Here is a 27,628-nt window from a genome sequence, read left to right on the forward strand (position 1 = left end):
GGGAGGATATCTACTCTGAAAGAGGCACTTATTTGACCAAAAACACTGCCTCTTCTGACTTCCTCTGCCATATACAATAATGAATGACAGAGTTGGTTTCTTAGCTTTAGGACCTGGTAAGATATGACGCACCGATCACGATAGACCACTTGAAAATATTTCTAATAAAGCTGTAAATAATTTCCTTATTTGTAAACACGAAACTGGAAAAAACACTTATTTTTCTAAATAGCATCTTTTTATCCAGCAATAGCAAAATGCAGCAAGGATATACAAAGTAAACTTAAAATGGCAAACAAGGTGTTAAATTGAATTGAAGAGATAAGAAGCAAAAAGGGAAGTCCATGTTTCCATCCATGTTCTCTTCTGGATCTTGAATACGAACCACCAAACCAGCTTCCACACTGGCCTACGCCCATAAGAAGAGCAGCAGGTACCATGAGTCATGCCAGGGCTGCTGAAAAGATCATTAACTCCTTATCAGGTTACACAGCTTTTTGGTCATCAATCCACCAAATTCACAGAAGTCACCCCAGGCAAAGAATTCATTCATTCCAGGTCAAATAAAGCAGAAATAAGCATGTTCAAATTGCGAATTATCTTTGTTTCCTGTTTTTTCACATAATGTAGAATAGAAGGCAGAGGAAAAAGGCACTGATACAGCCTAATACACGAGGCAGGAGGGAGAAACAGACTCCCACCACATAATGGTACCTTTACAATCCTCCTGTTCCAGAGTCTTGCCTCTGCTTTGGGAATTCAACTTCATATAATTCTATTTCTTATTAAATTTTATTTCTTGTAATACAAAAATTCAAGCCAACAGTAACAAAACTTGGTCTTTATCCCCACTGACCCAATTATCCTCTGAAGAGGTATAATCAGTCACTATGGTTATAAGTGAAGGCATTTATATTATTCAGGAAAAAAATTCACAAACTCAGTTCTAATCCTCACAAAAGTGAAACATTACAAAAAAAGATGAATAAATAAATGATCAGAAGATAAAAGTTTGCAGCATATTCCACAGGCTATCATTACGCTTCAGCCCCAGAAGTTAAACAAACACACATGCAATCCACCCATACGTCAACATTGTCTAGATGTTGTTCTGATTGCCAATGGCTTTTCACCTCTCGGGGACCTGATGAGGCTATTGGTAAAGCATGCAGGGACACAGCACCAATTTCAGTGAGGCATCCAGGCAGAGCAACCTGTATGTGCTTGCATGTGCATTTGTGTGTGTGTAAGCGCACGCTCTTGCATGGGTGTGTGCTCATCTGCAGGTTATTTAACCATGGAACTTGCTCAAAATACAGAGGCCTTTCAGTAGCCTTTTCCTATCAGATGGATTAGACAAAGGGCCAAAATAAAAATGAATCAAGTATTCTTCAAAAAGCCTGGCTAAACATCCTGGGAAAAGCAGCACTTGTAATACACATTAAATCATTTTATTTTTAATAACAAAATTGTGTGGGCCATCAAAAAAACTGTGACACTTGTAACACATTTATTCCAGTGTAAATATATTAACTGTTAACAAAACACACACACACGCACCCCCCTTGCAGGAAGAATCCCCAATTCATATGTGAAATGTATTGGATTACATATTATTACATATATTATGCAGTATGACTCACGTTCAGTAATTTCTAGTTCCACATGTACAGCTAGAACTTAATAACCTTCATCTAAAAGGTTACTCGTCCTCTCCTTTAAATGCACCTCTTAAAGGCATGGCGTCATTTTTCCAATGTAGTATTATTTTTAACTTTACATACCTTTAATGTACAACTGTATTAAAAAATTACTTACGCCTACAACAAAATCCATTTACTCTCCTTTCAGTTCTCCTGTTCAGATTTCTTATGCTAGACACACTAAGGCCAACAACCCATAAAAATCTTTGGTCTCTTCACATGGTGAGGTATACCGTAATTTAGAGGCAAAAAAGCCCTGTAGAGAAAATTATCATATACAGGATGCTGTTACTTTTCATGATTACAGCTTGCCTGAATATATAAGGCCATATAAATTTTAAATTATACACATCACTTCAATTACAACATAGCTTAGTCTGAAGCTAGCAATTACATTTTGTAAAATAAATTAATACCTCATTTTAAGAAGCCGTAGAGAAGTCCAAACATCCAAAGTATGCTTTTGTTAAGCCATTACATTAATGCACAGATATGTCACCTCTTTTCTCACAAGCTTTGATCAGCTTCTTCCAGCTTCTCAATTTGTCTCCACATAAAACTGTTCAACATGCTACAAACAGCATTATACATCAGTCCTCCAACATTTTCTGTCAGCTATATAGAGCAAGACTCTGCCCTTCAAGTGTCACAGCACCTTCTCGATGGAGGCTTCATTTTCCACCACAGCCAGGCCTTCTGAAACTTAACTGTTTTCTTCTAACTGGTTTACCTGTCAGACAGAAGAAAAATAATTATTGAAAAACAGCTTACATGTCTTATTTTTCTTGTCCTATTTTATAGGCTAATATTAAATGTAAAAGAAGAATTCACCAATTTTTATAAAAAATTAGAAGTTAAATGATATTTGAAAAGCTCAATTATTAATTGTTAATTATTTTTCCATTTCAACTCAATGCAGTATTATTTTATGCAGTAGGCATAAAAATGAAAGCATAATAGCGTGTAATACGATTAAACTGATTAAGTACAATAATTACCAGAAAATTAACAAGCTAGCAAGTCAAGAAAAACATAAGCAAAACATATATTCTTTTGTATCCACACTAAGCCTGCTTAGTTCTAAGCTAACAATTCCTTTCCTATAGGAAATCCCTCCCCCTTTTAAAACTATTTATTCTGGGAAGCCATTCCCAAACTTAGGGGATATACTTTTCTATTCTATTACCTGTTAAAACAGACAAAATTTTCACTTCCCACTTCAAAAGTTTTATTTAGTGCATAACAACAACAGGAAAACATTTTAAATGGCTCTAACCCAGGAGACTAATGAAGGATAAAACATTTCCTCAAATATAAATTTCAGATTATGTTCCACTACAAAACATGACAAAAAGGCACAAACCAATATAGGAAAAATATGCCTAGTTGTTTTACCGTAAAAGCAGAGGAGTGCTGCTGAATGTATTGTCCCTGATTATTTTAGACTGCCTTCCTAAAATTAGTTTTCCTTTAAAGAAACAACACAGTACTCATTTACATATAATTTAATACATACAGGTGAAAGCTGTTAGCCTTTTCATCTTCAAGAGCCAAACAAGGAATAAATTTAATCTCCACTAAATAAGAAAAAGATGGCTTTAAATGTTCATGCACACATTCATTCATACACAGTTTAAGCAACATAAGTTATAGCTCACATAACAGAGGGGAAAATAATGCAAAGCTACAGTAAAAAAAAAAAATATACATTACTCTGCTTCCTCATTTTTAAGCACTTGGTATTTGGGACTCTGGAGATCTTCAATGCTCTCAGCAATTGGCTTGTTTAGTGTTTCTGGCAGAAGCAGAGTCAGGAATCCCGCTGACAGTCCACTGATTCCAAACACCATGAACGGTACAGAAGGACTAACAGATTTCTAAAATTAAAAGTCCACAGTAAAAAGCCAGCATTGTTTCCTGTTCTTAAAAAATATGATCCATATGAACTGCAGTCAAACCCAAAAGACTACAATGTTTTCACGCCAGCAATTGTGCAATTATCCATATACTGGTGGAACAAAGAAACTTAATAAATGTCATTTCACAGAAACAGCTTCATATGAAGTTTACTTGCCTAAAGAACTAAAAGTCTTAGGCTACTTCCCTAGAAGAACTCTGATACTGAGTGAGCCTTAGCAATACCAAATGTATTCTATAACAATCATTTCACTAACAGATGAAATATTAAACACAGAACATTAGATTATTTCCAAAGGGGATAAAATACTAGGCATTTTTAAATATCGTGTTCATTATTGCTTGAAATTGAGTGAACGTTATTTAAGTTTTCATAAAACCAAAATTTTTTTAAGGAATAGGGGCATATGTGGTACCAAAATCAGCACAGTGCTTTTGAGATAACTTAATAAATCTGCGTTACATAACAATTAGAAAATAATCTTACCATAGATGGCACAAATGGAGCCAAAATGCCCCCAAATCTGCAAGACATGGAACAGACACCCAAGCCAGCATTTCTGTTTCAGACAAAGGATGCAAGATTTGTAGTTTCAGAATACACAACTGAATCATGCATGAACACATGGTGGCACTGTCAGCACCAACTTATAATTTTTTTTCCAGTTATCAGTAGTCTTCATTAGAAAATTTTGGATTTTTAAAGACCTCCAGCAGTTACTCTGAAGATTTTCTACAATTAGCTGCTAGCAAGGTAGATCACACCCTTCCAAAGCCTAGCAAAATCACCCTGTTGTGTAATTGGATAGCGCTATGCTGGATGGGGAATGATTTCAAAATTTGGCATCTCCAGCTCAGGACGTCGGCAGCAGCCTCTCTTCTGCCACCTCAGGTTGCACAGATGAGAAGTCAGTGCTTACCTCCAAACAGAGAGTAACTATTTGCCAGTGTGAAGCTTGAAAACATCTGGCCAGGTCTCTCACAAGAGGTGCTGCTCAATGCTGCGCTCCCTTCAATTTTCAGACAAGTTTAAAACAACCTAATCTAGACTGATAATCAAAGTGTGGGTTAGAACAACAGGATCCTCTTCAAAGAAAGTTACAAAAATCCTCAGTGTCTTTCATTTCCTGATCAAATGAGAAAATCTTCCATCTCTGAATCACTCCTTAATAAGGTATTTAACAGCCCCTTCAGAAAGTGACACTAGCACCAGCCATCAGTGAGACAGCAAGAACCGGCTCACGGTGGTTGTTGTTCTCACTATGTCTCTTGGTTGCTTCCTCTCATTCATCATCATCCTCAGTCACACCACTGAGCTGAGCGGCCCCTGCTCACCCTGTTTCCTTTTCCTCCTCCAAAGACAGGAAGACAGTGACAGGATTAAAGATGACAAGCAGAGAGGTGAGATGGCTCACCAGCATACCAAAACCACCCACCTGCACATCCCTCCCTAATGGCCCTTTGCACAGGTTAAGGGAAACAGATGGGGGAAGGAGCTGATGAGAAGCCAGCAACTTTGGTGTAAAAATAAACAGACAAAGCAACCTTTTCGCTCAACAGGTCCTTTTGGGAAAAGGAAAATAGCAACCCATGCTTCCTCACATTGAGGCAAGATCAACCCAAACCCCACAAGAGAAGGCCAAGCACCTCCCCTGTCAACAAAATCCCTGAACAGATGAGACACACCAGTCTGTGTGAACCATCCATTTAGCACCCATGAAGCACCCTCCCCACAGACCCTAAGGCCTGTCCACATCCGGAGGTTTGATGGCTTCTTTTTTTCTGCTGAGAGGGAGCAGGGCAAAAGGTGATCCTAGGTGCAAATTGTGTCATTTCAATTCCAACGCAAAATGAAAGCAGTCGTTAGAAGACTTTAGGGTATCTTTAACCCAGAGTTCAGCAGAGCTTGGGTTACACAGAACAATGTCATGGTAAGAAGAGGAAGAACACATTGTCACCCAAGAACTGTTAGCAAGTATTCTTTAAGTGCTGCACTGCCAACAGCAGACCACCTGTCTTACCTTACTGCTCCAGTTTTACCACGCTCACTAGAAGACCTATTAAACCTGACTGACTGCACATGCTCCTACCATCCCAGAGCACAGCGCTGCGCTAATGCCAGCCAAAATAGCCCTACAACCAGGGTAACGCATCAGCCCAGAGCTTTGCTCAAGCCAGTTAGTCCTGCTGCAGCTGCCTGGCAAATTACACGTGCCATGTGGCACTCCCGTAGCCGTGCTGCTTGCCCAGCGCTGCCTGGTGAGCGGGGTACAGCCCTGCACGAACGCAAAAGCTTCTCTGCTGCTGGCACTGGCAGCTCTCAGATTTCATTAATGCTCACCAAGGATTGCTGTTCAGCAGAAAGAATTATGGAGAGTTCCCTGCAAAGAAAGTCAGAGATCAAAAGGGCAAGTGCTTTAAAGAAGTACAAACTTATCTACCACCACTGGCATAAGTGAAAATACAATAGCTTCCCCAATGTGAAAATATGCAAACAAGCTTTCCAATGCTATCCCAGACAGTCCAATGGCCCCACTCTGATTCCACCCATCCCATAACAAGGATGCCATCATTTTCCAACCAATTTCTCATTAAAAAAAAACCATGAGTTTGTTTTTACATCTCTATTACTAGAGCTACAATTACATTTTGTTTCCAAAAACAGTCTTCCTTTTTGTCCTAAATGCAACAATAGTGATGTTTTCTATTTTTAACTTTTGTTCCCCAGCAGGTATTTGAAAGACACATCAAAAGGGAAAAAAGCCCAAAGCATGTACACACTCTCCAGCTTGCAGCTCCTCCCCTTTTCTAGCATGAGGTATATTTGTCATTCTTCCATGTACCAACTGACTTAAAAAAATATGCCTAAAAGTCCTCATGCTTAAGGTAATAAGTAGGTTTATATAAGGAGCAGTAATACTGAAGACATTTAATTTTTCTGCAAAACATCCCACTGGAAAAAAAGAGGAAGAAGTTTATTCCACCTCCTCTCCACTGCCTTTGAATGGTACGTGTCTCATCTCATGGCACGCCTGAGCTCTGCTGCCAGAGGAACGCCAGGATCACTAGAAAGCTTTGCAAAGACCACCAGATGGTGCTGATGCTTTGCCTTAATTTAAAACACTTGCCCATCCCTGCTTTCCTTGCATAAACCATAATATTTGAGATTAAAGTGCCAGAGAGATATCAAGCAAATAAAATACATAAATTGTCACGTGAGGAATTTTCATATGGTTTAACATGAAAGTTTGCCATGTTATTAATCACAAGTTGTCTAATAAAGTCACTAATTTTCTAAACTGTCTTCACTCTTTACAGTTTCTCCACTGGCAGTCTGTGTCTTTGACACTTCGTTACTTTTGTGCCAGAATTTTAGAGCAGATTCTCAAATAAAGTAGCACTTCACTTGATATTTTTTTTTTTAATCTTCCTAATCAAGAACAGTTTCAAACACACTGAGACACCACTGTAATTCCTGCTAGGTATGAGCTGTCACATACTTGGCCTCAAAAATCAACAGGCCTTCAGAATACAGGGTAACATGAAACATGAGAACACATAGAAACAAGGAAAAGCTGAGAAATAAAAGCATTTAGTTCTCTTGATTCTCAACTCCAGAAAAAAAGAGGGGACAGGAAAACAACAAACCACCCACTAGAAAAAGTGACCTTAAAGAACACAAAAGTTTGGACAGGGAGAATATAAACAAACCCCCACACCCAATCTCAGTCAGCATGCTTGGGACTTGCATATTAAACCTAAACCTTTGCCAAGAATCACAAGCTCAGTATCTAGAAACAGTCAATCCACCTCCACCCTCACGAGCTTCACTGCAAAAACCGCATTCACAGTCCAGCTTTTATGCCTCCATAACATATGGGAAATTGTGAACCTCAAAAGACAAAAAAAAGCCAATCCAAGGAGTCACCCACATTTCCCCCCCTCCCCCGAAGTCCTCAGTGTCCTGGAATCAGGTGACTGATGTCACCATCCTAATTACCCCCACTGTGCTACAGGGCACATCTACCAGCCAGGATGCCCTCCTACACCACATCAGCTTTCAACTGTCCTGCTCTCTCAAGAGAGGGCTCAATTTTTGCAGTAGTTCTGTGGTTGCTATTCTTGAGCAAATAGCTCAAATTCAGAGCACATACTTGGAGCACCATTCAGAAAACCACGTGAAACCAAGATGGGGGGTGAGAAGAGCAGGACTGTGTGTGGTATTATGTTCTTCTATCTCAGGTTTATGTTGGGACAACAGGAGAAAGTAACCTCACAAAGCATCGGTAAGAACTATGAAAAATAAACTAAGGTTTTAGCCCAATTGTCCATTAATTAAATGGTGTAAAGCAAATTACTGTTACACAGAAACTGTTAAAATTAGCTGCATTTTGAATATTTACTTAAGTAACAATGATATGGGAAAGCACTTGTTTTTCAGGAGACAAACAAACATAATCATATGGGAGAGAGAAGCATACAGGAGGACTGTAAATACTCCTTACTGCATAGTCTATTTATATTTATATATAAATATATTTATATTTATAATTAAGTTAGCATACGCTTCCATCACATCATTATGTTTGGTTTTGCAGCCTGTAATCTTGCTCCCAAAATCAACAGCAGAAATGTGAAATATGGCACCTAGCACTGCAGTGCAAGAAGTCTGTTTTCATGGTTTTATTCTGGATTCAGACATAGTGGAAGTTACCACAAACAGCCCAGGAAAGTACACTGGTGCAAAACACAGGACTAATAGGGAGAAGCCCTTTCAAGCCCTGGCAAGTTGCCTTAATTACAGAAAGAACTCATATTGATATTTCAGGTAAAAATAATCACAGATAAAGCACACCAGCAATCAGTATCGCTGTGCATGAAAAGTGTTCTCCTTTACCCAAGAAGCTCTGTTAAATTACCTCAGTACTGTTGGGTATAGTTCAGATGTGTAAATATACACGATGTTGAAAGCAGCGCTGACCATCATTTTTCCACACAAAGCTAATGAAGTGGGACTGAGGAACAGACCTGTCACGAAAAAGAAAATAAGCTGTAAGCGTAGTCTTGTTTTCTTACTCTTTTTACACAATGTTGGAAACATCCAGCCCTCTTTTAAGAGGCTGTCACACAAAAACAATGTTTCCTCCCTATGTTTTTCAGCTACAAGCACAAAAGCAATTATCTCAGTTCCTCCCTACCATTCTCAGAACTAGCAGAAGAACAGAGACATAAAATTACATTTAGGACCAAGCAAATCTGCCACATTTTTGGGGGCAAGTAAAAAACTACCACAGCTCTAGAAGGAAGGAATAACGTTCCCAGCTCTGCAGTCAGAATACCCTACCAGGTAACTACATCTTTTGATGAGCACACACAATACAACCTCTTTGACTAATTTATTAGATTAAAACAATAAAAACTTGATTCACCTCAACAGCTTATTTGCTCCCCAAGGACATCCTGTTGGGACTCAAAATGAGGCAGCTCTGTAATTGGAAAGAACACATGCTAATGCAGCCCAGTTTACTAATAGACAGTCTGTAGCTGGCTAAACACTGAAGTGTGGTTCTTTTAAAGTCCGAACAACACCTGGCTTTTGTTATCCTGATTTTCTACATGGTTATCTTTGCACCATCCATTTGCATAAAAAGAGAACTTAATATATTTTTTAAAGTATGAGAAAAAGAATGTTCTGATTTGCTGTATTTCAGATTCTCTTCCTCAGCACTAAGTTCAGCATGTTTTGTTTTGGATCAGATGTTAAGTAATGGGAAAATGTGATGCTTCTCAATTGCTTTTCTTTTAATTTTGCCCTCAAATATTTTCAATTCTATTCATCTGATCAAGTCAGATGCTGTTTCAGCTGAAGCAGAAATTCATTTGTATGTAAACCGAAATCCAGAAACTTGATTTAATTTCTTTAAGCATGATGTATTTTTGCAGTTATTTCTGTAATTCATGCAAAACAGATGCAACAATTTCATCCAAGTTCTCCTTTTGCTCAGTAAGAACCGGAATATTACATACAGTTGCCAGATGCAAAGGCGTGAACCTGGACCTCAGAGCCCTGCTGGGTGCTGTCAGAAGGGACATGCCTTTTCTTCCATCAACCAAACATGAAGCGATGAAGAAGAGATTTGTATTTCTCCAGTGTGTTTTAAAACTTGCTGTTTTTCTCCCAGTGAGATTTCAGTTGAACATTGCATATCCATATACCAGATATTTAGCATTAGTACACCAGGGAAGTTTCGGTCTTACTATCAAAATAGAAGAAAAAGTCTGTCTAGACATGAGAAATTAGCACTCAGGAACTTGCAAGTGAGTTTAAATAGCACCGTCTTCTCCAGGTTCCCTCCCTCAGGGGACGCTGAAGGATGGCCATGTGGAGTTAGAAGCACACTGGAAAGTTACACAAGCTTCCTTGTGCAAGCAAGTCCAGACACAATCATTATATTTTCCTCCGAGTCTTGGAACATATTTTCAGCAATTCTTGCAGAACAGTCCATTACTTCCTTTACATACATAAAATCTAACACCATCAAGCAGGAATGCACTTTCTCCTGTACGGATTCTGTGACCATTTATAGGTCACTCACTAGGCCCAGCCAAGCATGTCCATGCAGCATCTTTAACGCTTTCTCCATTTTGTCCCACACCCCTTCACCTGAACATCCAGTAGCAGCACTCTGCACACAATTCTGCCTGAAACAGCACAGTCAGGGCAACTGTTTCAAATGTTGGTAAAAGGCAAAGTTTTAAGTTCTTGCTAAATTCACGCTTTTGAGGTTATTCATAAGGATTAAGCTTCCATTAATTGACCTTCTGAATTTACGGAAGTAAAACTGGGGAAAATGTTAACAAACAGCGCTGATGTTGAAACGCCTCTAGAACAGGAGTTAGGAGTTTTGATGCCATCACCACCATTAAGGACCTCATTTGCAGTGCCATTATGCAGATTCACCTTCTGGCTGTCATCTTCATAAGCAAAAGTTCACTTAAACAGTACTTTTGAAACTAATGGAGTCTTCAAATTTACTTCAGAAAAAATATCCACGAAGAAAAGTTAGTTGTCAACAAAAGGAAATACCCAACGTTAACAAAAGCTGAGAAGATTGATTTAAAGGACTGTGAATTGTCTTTCCTCCTTCAGTGGAACACATATCAATGAAAGTCACAAAAAGTTATTATATGTTCAGCACAAGCAGATAAATCTAAATGAAAGTTGAAATCTAGTTAACCCTAGACTAGAAGTCTCCTTTGCTTGCTAGAGTATAAAGCAGATAGCAAATGCAGAAGATGCCTTTGTGCTTCACAGCAGCTTTCGAAAGAAAAGAATATTACAGCTCCGTTCCCCCTTCGCTGCCACTCTCCCTCACCGTCTTCCAATCTGACACTCACACAAATTAACTGATGAGTTGTAAGTGATAAGGAAAGAGGGAGCTGAGGGATATATCACTTTTTACTTAACCCTTGAGAGACTTTTAGTTTCAAATTCAGTGCACATCTTTAATAACTGAAATGTTCTTGGCTTATTCCACGGGGAAGATGACTCGGATCAGATTCTCATTCACAAGTTAGCTGAGTTATTTAGAAATCGAGTGCAGGTTACAGACGTGAGAGGCAAGTGCCCAATATCTCATTAAAACCTTAAATCCCTTGTAATAAAACCAAAGCTCTTGTCAATCATTCTGAAGAATGAAGACTTAGACAAACATAAGAAGTGTTCTCCTCAGTAACAGGGGGGGTCAGATTAGAGATACAACAACCCTCATTTCATCCTGCAAAGTGACTCATCTTCATCATGCTCAAAGCTGAATTTCGTTCCACTTAACTGTAACAGATCACTCTGGGCCAAGAACCAGCTTCACTCTTACCATGGTGGAAAGCAAGGTTTTTTAATGGGATTAAAGACAACTCAACTGGAAAAGGCGGAAGATTTCCTGAAATTTAGCATCTCTTCAGAAATTATTACCCTATCCTGATTACTTACTACTGCGTGTCTTGTGTTTTGTTTTTTAGATATATGAAAAGAAGCAGAAAGAGCAAACTTCTTGGAACAATGAAACAGGCTCAATAAAAGGAGCAACAAACCATCTGAGGAGTTGAATTAACACAAGCATGGCAAATAGGATTATGGGATATTTTTTCTCTCTCTTTTTCTTCCTGAGACTTTTCTGAGATCAATTTGAAATGGATGCCTGACAGCATTTATAACTGTTAAGGATAAACACAAGCTATAGAGGGCTACCTTGTAATCACATCACTGGTGCTCCTGGGTCAAAACACTGTTAAAAGCTAAAACATTTCTACTGAAGCAATATTAAGAAAAATACAAGAAGAAAGCAGCCACATCTATTTGTTAGTGTCATATAGACTTAAGTTTTCAGTAGCTAAAAATAAATATTAGTACAGAAAACTGTACTTGAAATGGAAAGTGAATATACAAAACCAAACATATGTGAATGTCACAGACAATGTTAGAAAAAACAGTTTTTGACATGAAAAATATACTTGATGATACTCCACTGTTACCATGAACTGTCCTCACAACTGCACAGTGCAGCGAAACACAGCATGAGGCTGAGAAAGAAAGCAAGGTTATTGCCTTCTGCATGGCTTCCACATTGCAACTCTGATTTCCGGTTCTAGTTTTCAAGTACAAACTATATATTTTTAAAGCTTTAGTGGTCTGGGCTTTTTAATGATGCTTCTAATTCAGGAAAATCTCAGTTCTTATTTCTATAAATATTACCAAAACAAATGTAAAATCAACCTTGGCATCTCACACTGTCAAGATCCAGTCAAACTAACATTACACTGTACTGCAGTCTTGCTATTAAATCCAGTATTTTAAGGTAAACTGCCTAAGTGACAAATTAATGCAGTGCCAGTATTTGAGACAGAATGTGCTAGCTTGGTCTGACCTTCAAAGACTCAAGGGCTTGCAGTCAGACAAACTTAGTCAATTAACAGGGTCACATTATGCCAGGCAAGAAATTAAAAGCAATATAGACAAGACCGTGGCTCCCTGACCAGCCCTGGAAGGAAGGAACAGAGAGAGGTACAAATGGATAGGGCTTCAGGCCCTGACAGTCACAAAATAGTCATTAAGTTGTTTTGTCAGCTTTTGTATGAATTAATAAACATCTCCTTTAACAGCAGTACGTACTTACCAGCATTTGTTGGTAAAAACATGGTAAATATACAGGCAAATCCTGCAAATACCAGAAAACATGTCATAGTTTTACGTCTTCCAGACCTAGAAGGAGAAGAGGACCCAGAGAATGATGAAAACAAAGTCATTCAGTATTTTTTTTAATTTGTCTGCAAAATACCAACTAAAGTACACAGCAGCATTAACAACTTTTATAAATCTATTGTACCTTGGCAAGTGCTTCAAATCTTGCATTATTTTCCTAGTTGCATACTGAAGTCCTCCCACAAAAGCCTTCCTATTTCTAGTCAAGTTTTGATTTTTAAGCTATTGAATCTGTAGCCTTGCCAAGAACCCATCTACTTCAGCGACAAGAACTCACAGACTACTACTTCTCTGTACTAAGCAAGGCAATGGGCTCTGTCACTAAAAGGGTATTAGAGGGCATAGGCACAAAGACGAAATTAACATTGGTCAAGAAAATGCAATTTTATTGCTTCCTAATCTCCATTTCTGTTTTACAACTTTGCATAAACATATGCAGTTATGACACACAGTAGAACTATTTTGTATGCTTTTCTGTCTAATAGTATACACAGAAATAAGCAAATACTGTTTCTACTGCCTAGTGTTTTAAAATAAAAGGGAAGACAATAGGATAGAAAATCACCAGCCCATCACCACATCTGCCATAGTTACATATTTCACAATTATTTGCAAAGGGCCACGAATAAAGGTATTTATTAACAGTTTGCAGGCACGTAGAAATACTACACATGCTTGTTACTTCATGAACTCACAGCTACTTCCAACTACTATCCCATACCAGTAGAACTACAGTTTATCTATAACAAACATACAATACTTGTTTTTAAAATCTGCTAAATATTCTTGCAATATAAAAAGTTATACTCTAAGGCTGCTGCTCACTAAAATGGAATTAAAACGAAGCAGTGGCTTGTCCCATTTGGTTTGGCATTAAGCACCTGAAACTACACATATCCTTACTTCAGGAAACCAAAAGCTTGAAATTTACAATTAGTTTGACAAATTACAGTGGGGGTGGGAGGGAAACATAGAAAAGGACTTGTGCAGATTAAATGCATGTCCTTGACTCAGGCTTCCTGGGCTTGAGGTGAAGGTTGGCTGGTTGTTTCCCTTTTTAGCTTGACAGCGCTGACGGATTTTCACTGCCCAAAAACCCCAAAAGTTGACATCCTCACCTGACGGTAGAAAATGGGATTTTTGCCACTAACCTCAGTGAGACCAAAGTGTCATTACAAAGATACTCAAACTGAAGGTTAAATGAAACCCTGAGTAGCTCTGGGTTGCCAGACTATTCAGCCTTCAGAAATAATACCCACATAAACAGAGGGCCTCCAAATACACTGAAAAGTATGAAAATACACAGACACTGATCACTCATGCCTTAATGAAAACTGAACAACTCTCACTTCCAAGTTCTCTTTGAAAAGTTTAAGTGAACAATACTGAAAACTGCTTTCAGCTGCAGTTGGTAGGCTGTACAAAAACAAGCCATTCTGAATAAAATATGTAAAAGATAAATATAAGATATAGATACTTAAATAACTAGGCTACTCACATTTTTTCCATACAGACCAAATTTTTTTAACATCATTAATCACTGAAAAGCGCATCTTAAGTAATATAAAAGATGAACAAAACTAAAAAAGAGAACAGGTAGAAATCAGAGTCCCACTTCTGTATCTACTGCAGAAACCCCTGCAGCAGAGTAAATCCCCAAAGAATCAACACTGTTTAGAAAAACAGTGAACTATCTTACTGAGAAAAATATTAATATTTTTCTCGGCTATCTACAAATATATGCAGAAAACTAGGAAATAAGTTTTTCTTACCAAGATTTCTCAATAAAAAACATGCAGAGAGGAAATGCTGGAACTTCTACAAGACCAGAAAGAGCCACATTTAAATACAAATTTCCTCTTAATTCACCAGCATTTAAAGTTAGTCCATAGTACACAAAGCTGCAGACATACCTACAAATAACCACAAAAGTTGTATCACTAACATAACTGATCTTTAGGGCTGAGAAGGTATTTAAAAGGTAAATTATGCCAAGTTATGTAGTAGCTATATTGAGTTACATGCTAGGAAGAAAACTCTTATTTCCCCCAAAAACAGAAACAGGGCAAAGAATAGTTCCTATTTAATTAAAGTACCTTCTTGAAAGAAAACAAGTGCTCATATATATGCACAGCATAACTTCCAGCATTTCTATTAGCTTGGGTTTTTTCCTAGGTTATTTAGCAAACCTAATAAGCTTAACTGTAAGCAGCTGATGTTTAACTGTTGCAAAGCGATCCTACATACATACATCCATTGCTTAACACAGAGTGTCTTCCCCAGACCTAGGTAAGGCTTCCCCAACAAACCTATTATCACTTGCCTTGGAAAGAACTAAGCCGCCAGGTCCCCACCCCACAACACACAGACTGGGTTGGAAAGGCCACCAGATATTACAAAGTCATTTTGCCTATTCCCTAGTCACTCCCTTGCTGTCCAGTCAGAATCTGGGCCAAAGGATACAGAAAAGGAGAGGAAAGTTTTGCCTGATAAAGGGAGGAGTATGTCCTCTCAGTCACAGCTGAGGGTGATGCTAAAGGCTGCTGAGCAACAGTACACGGAGCCGGATGACAACCGCTGTGACACCACCCCAACAGCTCCCTACACTGCATCTTAACAGGGCTTGAGACAGAAAAACAGTGCTGCGACCTCTTCTACCAGAAGGTAAGAATGCCTTTGTGTCATTTATCATCACTATAATAGTATTTACCTACCGGCAACTTAAGAGTCTAAGATGCTTCTGGAAAGGTCCTACTTAGCAAAGATGTTCCTGCCGCTCCCACGCCCTGCACATATCTGCTTACCTCACACGTCAAACTACTGATTTTTCTCATCTACATCCTAACAATCGTCTCAAATGACATTGAACTTGAACGGGAAAACTTGGTCTTGACATTTTAGAGAGGAGCTGTTCCTCCAGCAGATTTTAGCTCAAGTCAATTTGCAACAGCTGCTGCTGTAACAACCAACCCAACTCCCCCCCACCCCAGGGGTTCCCTCTGCACTGCCATTTATTACTGATATGTTGTATCCTCCTACGCTTTGGAGTGATTTTTCTTTCAAGTTGTACCAATCTGTATTTTATCTTGCCCACAGTTTTCCTCCGCTGACCCTGTGTAACATGCTTTTTGGCTCTTAATGGTTATTCTTATTCCAGATCTCTACTGTTATATAATCCATGTAGTCCTTTTCTTCCTAAGACTGGTTCAATTACACATCCTCTCTAATTTCTGCTCCAGCCTCTCATTTCACTCAATGTAAACCTTACATTCTCACCAGATTACTTCTTAGTAGGTTTGAAGCAGTTTCTAAGTAACACGCTGAAAATAAAATGCAACCACAATAATAATGAAACATCAACATTTTAACACACCATTTTAGATTATTATTGTCTGCCATCAACTGACAAATTTACAATTTAGTTTTTGAGGACAGAATTTTCACAAGAAAAGGATGAAAACCTTAATAGTTTCCTCATGTCTGACCCATTCACAGCGTCTTGTTATTACATACCAGATGTACATCAGTATGATGGTTCGCCACCGAAGGACTGGATGTTTTACTAAGTTTAGGATACCAGGTGCCGATTCATCCTTTCTCAAAGTCCCTGCAGTTGGTTTTAATTTTAGATTCAATCTCTCTTTTCCATTACCAAGGGCAATATATTGCAACACATCTTCAGCTTCTGCTGTTTTCCCTTGGGAATACAGCCACCGTGGTGATTCTGGGAGCATACTATCAGGAAAGAACGGAACATCAACGATGGGAAGTTCATTCCTATGAACACAGTGCTAAAGTCAAGCTTTCCATTTTGCAAATCAATACTTTAAAAAGTACCAATAACAAAATGCAGAGAAAAACATTCTATTTGTGCTGTTTGACATATTAAATTCCACATACTCCAATAATAACAACACAGTTAACCTTACAGAAAGATGGTTTGAGATGCTTGGCAAATATGACTCAGTCATGTTAGAAGAGTTTAAATCTAAATCTTGACTTCTGCTGAACTGACTCCATAGGAAGCACTACACTAGCATTATCCAGGAAGCATCTCAAGTTCAAATTATCTGAACAGCCCAGAAAAAACTTCATTTTCACAAAGTTTATTTCAAGCTTCACCATTATGGGAGGGGCTCCGAGTTGGAGTGGAGAGAAGAGGAAAGACATTTTACTGGGGAATTATTTGTCAGGCTCCAGTACCAGCTCATCACTGTCCGTGTAAGTTTTGTGTCTCTTACTCCCAAGTGTAATCAGAATATCCTTGCTTACCACAACCTCAGTTCATGATTCTTGGGGGTTTTTTCCAGGTCGTACAGTGTGTTGCTGCTTTCTTGAGAGTCATAGAATATAGAATGGAGTATCTTTAACTGAACCTTGCTCCTCTGGTACTCCCAACAGAGATATACATTCTACAACCAAACTAAACTTTCATTACTTCAGAGGATCCCAGTATTTTTAGCATTTAGGGGAAGTAATTCTATTTCCATTCGAAAGAAAACACCACGGAGGAAAATATATTATGCAGAACTACTTTCCCCAGCCCAGAGACTTTGTTTTCCTTGACTACAGGAAGAGGGCGGGGTTTTTGGTGTATTCTTTAACAAAACTTATCTAAAAAGTAACTGAAAATAAAAAAGAAAACTGAAATAAAAATCAGAGGGTTTTTTCTATCTATGCTGTATGTTAGACATTCCCTGTTATTATGTGTAGACAACCTACTCCATTAATTCTTTTATTTCTTCTACAGCTTTAACTAGTGATCAGAAGTATACAAGGTGTATTACTTGACATGTTAAAGGAATATCTTGTAATAACACAGGCCAGCCAAAGCTAGCACACTTGATTTCTTAAATATTGATGCATTTCATAATCATTTTTATGATACTGTCCATGTAGGAATTCCAAATATGGAACACCCAAGCACAACCGTGCTAGGAACAGACACAAGGGACCTCAAACCAAGCAGACACATAGTGTATCGTGCTAAAAAGACAATTCCAAGTGCTCTCATTTCCCTTTGCACAGATGTGTCTCACATAAAGAAACTCTGAAATCCCTCTAGGATCACTTCCAAAACTTCTCAAGCGCTGAAGCCCTTCCTTGGCAGAAGGCAGAGTTCCTGGCTGACGCTCCAGCTCGCAGCCTCTGGCAGGCCTTCCCTTCCCCAAGCAGATTTGTAATCGAGTTTTATTGGACAGCTGGCACACAGCTACTCTTTGCAATGCCAGCCACTGAAACTGTAACAGCACGCAGAAACACAAGCTTGTCGTCTGGGCAACCCTGACCCTCTGCTTCATTTAAAACCCCTTCTTCCTTCACAATGTCATTTTTCTCTCGCTTGGTTCACAAAACCATACAGAAAAACATCATCCTTGTTTATACTGTTCTCTTGAATGATGACAATAAAAAGTAACTATTAAATTGCTGCATATTTTTTCTTGTCATTATAATGTAGTGAACTACTTACAAAGAAAGAAGGAAGAAGATAACTCCTGGAGTATTCGATACAAAGGCAAGGTAGCGCCATTCTCTTACACAGTAACCAAATAAAGCGTAAACAGCAATGCCAACTGCAAATGTCAAATTAGTTAATGAACCTGAAAATACAAGACCAAAGTGGTGACTACAGAAACCATTGGCCAAAAAAAAAAAAACCAAACAAACCCCCAATCTTAAGCAGAAGCCTGAAATTCCTAGCCCATGATATACCCAAATAAAATAGCAGTTTTGCAATGTAACTTTACAGCACTTGTGAACCAGCTGGCTTAAGTATACTATGCGATCCCAATGAAGAATAGCTTTGTATAATGTATGGGGGGGTGTTGGGGCTTTTTTCCCCTTTCAAAAATAAAGGGTGGTACATAGAGTAAGAAATGAACAGGAACCTACAGACTAAAGAGAAAACTTGAGGTCAGGAAGGGGAAGTGTTGAGAGTGATTTATTTAGGTCTGTTAAGGGAACCTTGAATAGAGGTGGCAGGCTAGAACAGAATTCGGAAGTTGGAAAAGTACAAGGACTGACTTCAGTACAAAACCAGCTGCAAGCCAGAGGTTTATTATAGCAGACTTCTGATGGACAAGCATAAAAGTGTTAAAAATATGGGGTCAACTTGAACACCAAAAGCCTAACAACAAACTCTCTGCAGACTAACACAGGAGATCTCGTACTAACCGGGAAGCTCTCAGCTATCGCCCACAAAGCCTAGCTCACAGCCAGCACCTAGGAGAGCTTCTTTAACACTGCTGAGCTACATCCAGCAGCTCCCTCTCCTTCAGCCCCTGATCAGTTGTTCAGCACTTCTTTCTCAACAGCTGAGCAGAACTAGAATAAAGCACCTAGAGCAACAAGCAGCAGGAAACAGACTGTCTCTTCGGTCCATCAGGAAGCTGGCCCTGCAGGGAGAAAGGCTGGGAAGAGCAGAGAGAGACAACAAGGCAAGGGGAAGGGGGGAGGGAGAGATGGCATGAGTCAAAAAAGTGAACCTGGGAGAAGAAGAAAATTCAACACTTAAAAAAAATTTAAGTGGACAGCTATAACTAAACCACAACTGTATCACATATCCCCAGGAGTCCAGAGGAGAAATAAGAAAAATAACAGAATAAGGTAACTGAAGAAATGAGAGTGAGACAGAGAGAGAGAAATGCTCACAGCCACAGCAAGTCAGCATTTGGACCACGTTTTTGTCCATGTTGCACTAGCCAAAAGGGCGTTAACAGTCTCAGCTGCTCCAGCTTTATAACAGATTGACGTGCAAGTGTTAAATTTATTTTCAGTCTTGGCAGTGACAGATGAAAAAGGACATTTAAAAATACTGGATGGTCACCATATTCAGCAGTGGAAAAAATAGTGTCCAGGCACCAGGTCATTTTGTGGCACAGGGAAACTTCAAAGAACACTTTCAAGAACACCTTCCCAAGATACCATACATCATACATCATTCAGAAGTTGGCAGGATCTGCCAAAACATTTTTTTAAAAATGTAACTTAGTGGACACATTGGGAAACTGTAGGAACCAATATACCGATTTCAAAACTTCAGTTTTGCCATTTATCAAAGAAACTCAATCCCATCTTCTTTATTCAGGCACCTTTCCCACAGAAATTAGAACTTTGATGAATCACATCACTCTTATTTGACTTAAGCTACACACTGACTTTACTTGGTACAAAGGTAAGAATTTAAAGTGTAAGGTATTGATAGAACAATATGTGGCAGAGTAACAATGATTAAATATTCCCAAATCCCACCTGTAAATGACCAAAATGATTTTCCTACATATTCTTGGGTTAGGACAAAAGATACAAGAGCCATTCCACCATTCACAATTCCAACAAGAAAACGTGAAACTGCAAATATGTTATAATTTGGAGCTAATGCTGTGACATACCCAAAAACGACATCAAAAAATAGACCTGTAGAGAGACAATAAAAAGTAATTAGTACTTATGCTAGGCAGCTTGAACTCGGAAGAAAGGCAGGGAGCACAGTTGGTTACTGACTGTAATGAGTAGGCTATAGTACTCTTGTCTCTAATCTCTCACATTTGGCTTTCTGAAGTCACGCCATATGAAAATTACAATCATCTTCGAGTCACACACTGAGGTCTGCAATGCCAAAGATGATCTTTCCCTGAGACAATGTTATCATTAAACAAAAAGTCCCTTTGCCTGCAAACACAGCTGGAAAACAAAACACCAGGACATGAATTACCCATGCTAAAGATGTTTAGATAAATCATTCTCCCCTGCCACCCCCTCACCAAAAAGGGAATTATTTTTATGGAGGCAATATGGTCAGGCAAAGCGTGGAACACAGTGCTCAATGATAGTCAAAGCAAAACCAGGTTATTTTTCATGTCCCATTGATATTCCAGCAACCACTATGCTGCCCAGCACACTCATACCAACGAATTTTAGCACTGCTCTACTCTGAATGAAATGCTTATACAGAACATTGACTCCATAACATGGATGCAGCAGGGTGGCCCAAGGGCAGCCTCTGAGCAGGCAGAAAGGAAAGAGATGGTTTTTCCCATGTAGAATGCTTAAGAAACACCTTTTAACAATCTTACCTGAGATATACACTGGCTTCCTGCCCAGTTTATCTGACAGAGGGCCAAATGTGATATTTCCAATAAGCAGTCCAGCAAAAAATAGGGATGATGCAAGGCTCACTTTGTAGGCTTCTTGTTCGATTAGGTACCACTGTCAGAAAAAGAATCTCCTTATTGTTGAAAGTATTAAGACCAAGTTGCCAGCTTCCTCAAAAATAATTTTAAAAATCTATCAAAATTCTTCTCTTGCCTTTCCCACTTCTTGCTCTATATCCAAATAAAGTTTTGTTCAAAGTTTGATAGGTACGCCAACAGTAGTCATTTTTTTTCCCTGAGAGACTCACATCTCTACTTTCTCTCTCCCAAGAAGTTCCATTATAATATATTACAAGCTTTCAACTTGGTAAGCATAATTAATTGCACTCCAATTCCCAAGCTTTAACAATGCAACTTATCTTAAGTTATTAAAACCAGGGAAGTCTGAATTATTAAGAGCTGAGCCATTTCAACATAGGACAAGCCAAGCTATTTCAATGAACAGATAATAAAAGTTATTCATTAACAAGAATAAAGCATGGCTACTATTGCAGCATGTAGAGAGTTAACGCTGTGCAGCTACACTCACTGAACCATGAGTAACCCCTAGTGCTCTTCCTCCTTGTACACATGTTGAACTGTTGAAGAGAAGCAGGAAGAGATTAAGGAGAGATGTCCTTGTTTTATAAAAACGTGAAGACCTACTTATGGACTACTCATTGATAGTTTGATATCTTATTGTGTACCTGCATTTATAATCAAACAGAAGTTAGAAACAAATGATGGGTTTCTATATAAAATGTACTTCCTACCTCGTCCAAAAGCTAAGCTGAGGCAGCACAATCAAAAATCGTCAGAAGAGAAGAAAACAAACTGACAGTGGGTTGAAATAGGAATGAAACTTATACCTTTCCTAATGGGGCAAGGAATACAGGCAGCTTGTGTGGCCCCGCACCACAAACAAGGAGAATCAACACTCAAACACACTGCTGAGATGACAAACGTTGCTGACTTCATGAATTTGGGAAAGAATGGTAATCAGAAAATCCTACTTGATTTTCCAGGAAAATAGTTTAACTAATTCAGTGCAAAGCTTTAGGCAAAGAAACATTTAATAATTATTTGAGTATTTCAAATAGTACCCAGTGTATTTACTGGAAAATTTACTTTCAAATAAGTGGACGGGTGTCATGCTGACTTTTTAAACGACACGTGCAGTATGCCCTTCGGGGAAAGGAAGAAGTATCCTAATCCCATTTGCTTTTTTTAAGTAGAAGGTTAAAAAAAAAAAAAAGAAGAAAACCCAAACGAACCAGCCTAAGGGAAGATGCCCGTGACCAAAATCCAACATAGCATACTAGGACCTCAGCCCTAGATTAATACAGATCCCCAAAGAATATTAGGAGTTTACTGAAACGTTTAATTATAGCAGCGTCAAGAAACGTATGCTTTCACTTAATCTGAACTCACACAGTGGCAAAGTCCAGAGACCCACCAGTTACCTGCACTCTACCCATCCAGCAGCCTGCAAGATGCAGGTTGCAGGAACAGGACAGGATTTAACGTGTTCACAGGACACCTTCTTTAGTCCCATGTACCCAGTGATCCAGCACTTCAGAGTTTGGGGGGACTTTTGGATACTCTGAGAAGGTAAAATTCATGTGCAGCAGTATTTGCAGCTGGTTTCTACTATAGCCAGCTGGGTAGTAGATTCTACCCTATTACACTGAATAAAGACGCAGCCCCAAAACTTATGGTTTCTTAACTTTCTGAGGAGATTTCAACAATGAAATATTCCTGGGCACGAATCCTCAGGAAACTTAAAGTATAAAAGCACAGAGCGCTGCTGGTGTAAATCCTTCTTCTCTGTGCTAGCACTCCACAGCACACAAATTTCAAACTCCCAGTTCTTGTCTGCAGAGTGTTTCAGGCTGATACAAGAGACAAAACAACTTTATGCTCCTGGATATGGTTGTAAAAAAAAATAAATCAACTTCTCAAAGGTAAAGGACCGTTTCTACACCAAATACACAACATTCCTGAACTCATCGCCCTAAGCATCATCAGTTGTTAAATAAAGCAGGGCACTGAGTTGATGCCAGGCCAAGAAGCAATTCCAAAAACTGTATTTTCCACAAACCAAGCCTGAGCTATTATTTAAGTTATGTAACTATTATTAGTTACATCAAAATTAATTAAAATGATTAGTTCTTGAAGCAGAACTGAAGAGCTGCTCTGAAGTTTTGTTGAACTCCAGAGCAGAACAGTGCCCCTGCCAAACCAGAACAGAACTGGAAATATTTACAGTTTAAGCTCCATCACCACCAAAATAAAGGAAATAAAGTTTACAAAAGCAGCTTCCTCTCTCAGGATAGAGCAAGAGAAAAGATTGCTTTTGCAGACTGTTACTTGTGCTGCTTAGCATGTCACTGGAAGACGTTCATATTTTAACAAGTCTGATATAATAATCTGTGAAGAATATAACTTTTAAAAGAATGCGCGCATCTACTTTATTTGCACAAAAGGAGCTTGTTAAGTATTTGTCAAAATTAACTGTAGCTTGCCAACAAAAACATTGCCAATTTTGTTATCACCAAAACAGGCATCCTCTCAGCTCTTTAAATCCACGTGGCAGATTGATTTAGTTACTAGGCTGCTAGCCTAGCCAGCATCTTAAGATTTCATGAAGACTGTTCAACATAATTTTTTTTAAAAAATCTTACAATAAAGTTACCGAAATGAATGGGAACATAAATTTGTTTTGATGAGTCTTGAGAGTTACTACATATTTTGGAAACAGGGACACTGACTCCTACATTTAAAAGCAGAGTATTAGTTAAAATTTGCTGATTTCTGATTATAAATTAAGTACTATCCTGGACCGTGCATCTGAGACTAAAGCGCGTCCTTGGAAAACAGGCTAATCAATAAAATCTGTTTCTGACAGAGGATATGATCCAATATTGCAACATTCCTTCTTACATCTAGTCACTACATCTTTCCAAGAGAAACAGGACACACTCACGTTAGGGATAATGGGAAGGAAGCAAAAATTTGGCAAGCGCTAACCTGTCTTATACGAGTTTACTGACAACCGCTCTGAGAATTCCATCAGGAGAGCTCTTGACAGTTCACGCTACAAGCCACGCCACCCACGCAGTCTTTTTTCTGGCACAGGCAGCAATGCTTAGGTCACTCGCGCTTGCCCAAGTGATTATAGCCCAGGGACTAGCAAAAAGCAAACACAGCCTTTTGCATGGAATTCACAAGGCGTGAGGATGAAGGGTCAAGCTTTGTCCCACTCAGCAAACTTCAATCTGTTCCATCTCCCACTCTCATCACGCATTAAAATACCCAGACACGTGGCGCATGAGTTTCATTTTCATACTAGTTTTCATCTTTATCTTTTGTGAGGAACTAATGCAACTCATGGTAAAGTTTACACGCACAGCAGATTGTGCAGGCACAACAAATCGAACATTTTCTTGGTACAGAAAAAAACATTAGGAGGAGCACATCCTAAATTCCAGAGTTTTAAACTGTAGTTAAATCATCTTTCTTCATTAGTCATGACTTTCTAAAACATCTGAAGGCAAAGAAAACTGAGAACAAAATAAAGAAAGATTAACCTAAACTAATAAATATTAGATTTACACTAGGAAAGCTACACTAATAATTAAATCATATCCGTCCAGTTTGAAAAATAACAATAAAATAAAAAGCCAGATGGGTGGGTTCCAATAATTTTTAACAGCATAAGGAAAACATTACACTAAGCCCCGCTCAGCTTTCACAAGTGCCACATCCTGCATTAGCAGCGTAAACCCCGAGAAGAGAAGAAATGGTTAGGCACGACGGAAGTACTTGCCTCGGTTACTATAGATGTGAAGTTGCCCACAAAGTGGATATGCTTGGCAAGCTCAGCTCTGCTCGCTGGAATTCCTTCTTGGTCTATATGATACTCAGGCACAGCTCCCACAAGCACAACAAGCATCGACTGACAAGCCACGTATACCTTAAAATAAGAAACAATCGTTTACCCTAAACAATCCCAAGCAGACCTGATGGAAAGCTTACAAGCTTTTCATTAAGCTAACAGCTAACAACTTCCCTTTACCCCGCATCACAAACAAAACACAATCGGCCTCCTGTGTTTAAATCCCCAGATGTGGTCATCAAGGCAGCCGGGAGCAGTGGGCACCACTCCAGAGATACTGGGGCACTTTAGGTGAAAGCTTCATCTTGCCACCCTCCTTACTGTTGCAAAGTTGTTCAGTTTGTTCTTGCTGTTTTGCAGCCAGTCACAGGAAAGAAAGGTATTAAGAACTTCATCATTGTTTCATAGCCAAGTTCTTAGACCAAGATTATTATTATAAAAAAAAATTTTTACTTACATACTCAAAGGATACAACCAGTAGTGACAAGTCAAAAAAAAAAAACCAACCCTAAGATTACACTTTTAAAAGTCTCTGCTAGTTCTTTCCATTGCAGAGACTGAAACCATAACCTAATCATTAGCAAAACGAGAATGCACAGGAATAAGAAAGATTTTCATAAAGTAATTCTTATTCATCAAGATGGGCTTCAAGATGTTTTGAATGTCCTCTGGGTTTTGCGTGTGATTTATTTTATTTTTTCCTAACTTAAAATCACATCACCCTTAAGCCTATCCAAGTATTAGCCATTTTCAGCACATTACCACTGATGGAAGAGTTGTGAATCTAGAAAGGCGCCCTTCACTGGGCCACAAGCCTTTGGGTGGTGGATTTGGTTGGACCTTGGTTTAGTGTGCCATTTTATCCCATGCTTACCTTGAACATTGTTGCAGAAACATTATAAAGAAAAACATGCAGTCAGCACAGTCCCCCTCCCTCACAACAGTGCTGTAGTTCAAAACGTGGAACTGCACTAACAGGAGGAAGAAACTGAGCGAATCAGGTAAATGTTTGCATGCGGGGGTGTGGACACTAAGGACAGCGCCATGCATACCCGTTTTCACAAGAGATTTAAAAAAAAAAGACACCAAAAAAAAAAAGCAGTTGTTGTGGTTAGACTCCATTTCCTTCCACTCAGCATGAGCTTAAAAGGCACTCTTCGAAAAGCGGAAGATGTGCGTAGAAGTAAGGCAAACAGATCATAAACTTTGAATTATAGAATCATGAAGGCTGGAAAAGCCCTCTAGGATCATCAGGTCCAACGGTCACCCCAACACCCCAGGCCTCCTAAGCCATGTCCCCAAGTGCCACGGCTGTGAGGTTTTCGAACACCCCAGGGATGGCGGCCCCACCGCCTCTCGGGGCACTCCGAGACGTTACACACGCAGGGCAGCGCCGAGGCAGGCAAGGGGTTTGAAAAGCAACTTGCGAAAGGAACAAAACCCACCAAATCCTTTCTGAGACGCCCGCGAAGCTGAGGGGGGGCCTGAGGGGATGTTCTCCACAGGAGCGAATGCTCGAGCGGGTCCCTCCGCCACCCTCGGCCCAGCTGCCGCCCGGAGCGCAGGGGGAAGGCGGCGGCCGGCGGCGGGAACAGGACCCCCGGCAGGCCGGCTCTGGCTGTGACACCGATGCCCAGGGGGATGCCCGAGCCACTTGCAGCCCTCCGGGCGGGAGGGAGGCGGACAGCGCCTCGCCTCGCACCCCCTCGCCGCGGGGCAGGTCAGCGAGCGGGTCCCCATGGGGCAAACCCGGGACAGGCGGCGGTGCGAGCTCAGGGTGCTGTGCCGAGCCGGGGGTGGGGGGGGGGAACGGGACACAGAGAGAAACCCGACCAAACCAACCCCAAGCTAACCAAAAGCGAGAAGACACGGAAGAGCCAGAGCGCAGCGCCCCCGGCCCCGCAGCGCCCGCCGCCGCCGCCCCGCCTCACCTGCAGCAGCACCAGGCAGGCGGTGAGGCGCCGCTGCCCGCCGCCGAATTCCCCCGCCGCCCCGAAGGCCTCCTCCAGCCCCACCGCCATGGCCCGCCCGCCACAGCCGCCGCCGCCGCCGCGCTGGCGGCCCCGTCCCGCCCCGCCCCGCCCCGCCGGGCCGCCCCCCCGCTCCCACCTGCCGCCCCTCCGAGGGTCTCGGCCCCGGCCGGGGGCTGCTGCGCGCCGAACCGCCGGCTGAGGCGGCGCCCCCCGCCCCTCAGCGCCGGGCTGAGACCTGGGCCAAAGAGGCGGCCGCTTCTGGGGCAGCCCTGCTCCGGGCAGAGGCAGCCAAGGCAGCTGCCTCGCGGGCTGCGTGAGCCATTGATTTAAACAGAAGTGATCCGAAAGATGGAGCTGAGCAGAGCGGAGAGCATCAGCAGGCGGCGGCGGACAGCCTCACCGCTGCTCCGGGAAGAAAAGGCTACCAGGACAGAAGGCAGGGTATATGGCCAAATCTCTCCAACACAAAGGCACGCGAAGCCGAGCTGCAGGAGAAGCCCCACAGAAGAGGGGAACACCTCCGCAGTTGCTCCAGAGCTGTTTTAAAACGGGAGCAGCTCTCTCTTCCACGACCTGGGCTGTAAGAGAAGCGGGGTTTTTCATCAGCGTTTAGTCTAACCTAGGCAATTGCAGGCTGCTACCAAAGGTTAATTTTGCTCTGTAGCCTTCTCCCCAGGCTGCTGTCTCCGGCCAGATCTGGTAATTGGGCAGCTACAGAACAAGTCAGTTCCTCTTGCTGATTCAGT

General features: G+C 40.4%; 1 protein-coding gene across 4 annotated transcripts; it reads right to left on the reverse strand.

The window, feature by feature from the left end:
• Positions 1 to 1,429: 1,429 nt before the first annotated feature.
• Positions 1,430 to 27,147, reverse strand: LOC142064619 (solute carrier family 22 member 15-like). Of its 4 annotated transcripts, none has more exons than XM_075109807.1 (12): positions 27,019 to 27,147; positions 24,841 to 24,987; positions 20,955 to 21,087; positions 20,131 to 20,295; positions 18,350 to 18,479; positions 16,393 to 16,614; positions 14,652 to 14,792; positions 12,794 to 12,879; positions 8,540 to 8,648; positions 4,108 to 4,180; positions 3,417 to 3,580; positions 1,430 to 2,433 (listed from the first exon to the last, which is right to left on the reverse strand). In XM_075109807.1, exons 2-12 carry the CDS (start codon positions 24,964 to 24,966, stop codon positions 2,430 to 2,432), a joined length of 1,353 nt encoding a protein of 450 aa, XP_074965908.1. In that variant the 5' UTR covers positions 24,967 to 24,987; positions 27,019 to 27,147; the 3' UTR covers positions 1,430 to 2,429. The 4 variants fall into 4 exon arrangements, with proteins under 4 accessions (XP_074965908.1, XP_074965906.1, XP_074965907.1 ...); XM_075109805.1 differs by lacking the exon at positions 27,019 to 27,147 and adding an exon at positions 26,841 to 26,966; XM_075109806.1 differs by lacking the exon at positions 27,019 to 27,147 and adding an exon at positions 26,841 to 26,959 and having other exon boundaries at positions 3,412 to 3,580.
• Positions 27,148 to 27,628: the final 481 nt, after the last annotated feature.

This window comes from Phalacrocorax aristotelis, chromosome 14, assembly GCF_949628215.1.
Source record: "Phalacrocorax aristotelis chromosome 14, bGulAri2.1, whole genome shotgun sequence".
Taxonomy (NCBI): domain Eukaryota; kingdom Metazoa; phylum Chordata; class Aves; order Suliformes; family Phalacrocoracidae; genus Phalacrocorax; species Phalacrocorax aristotelis.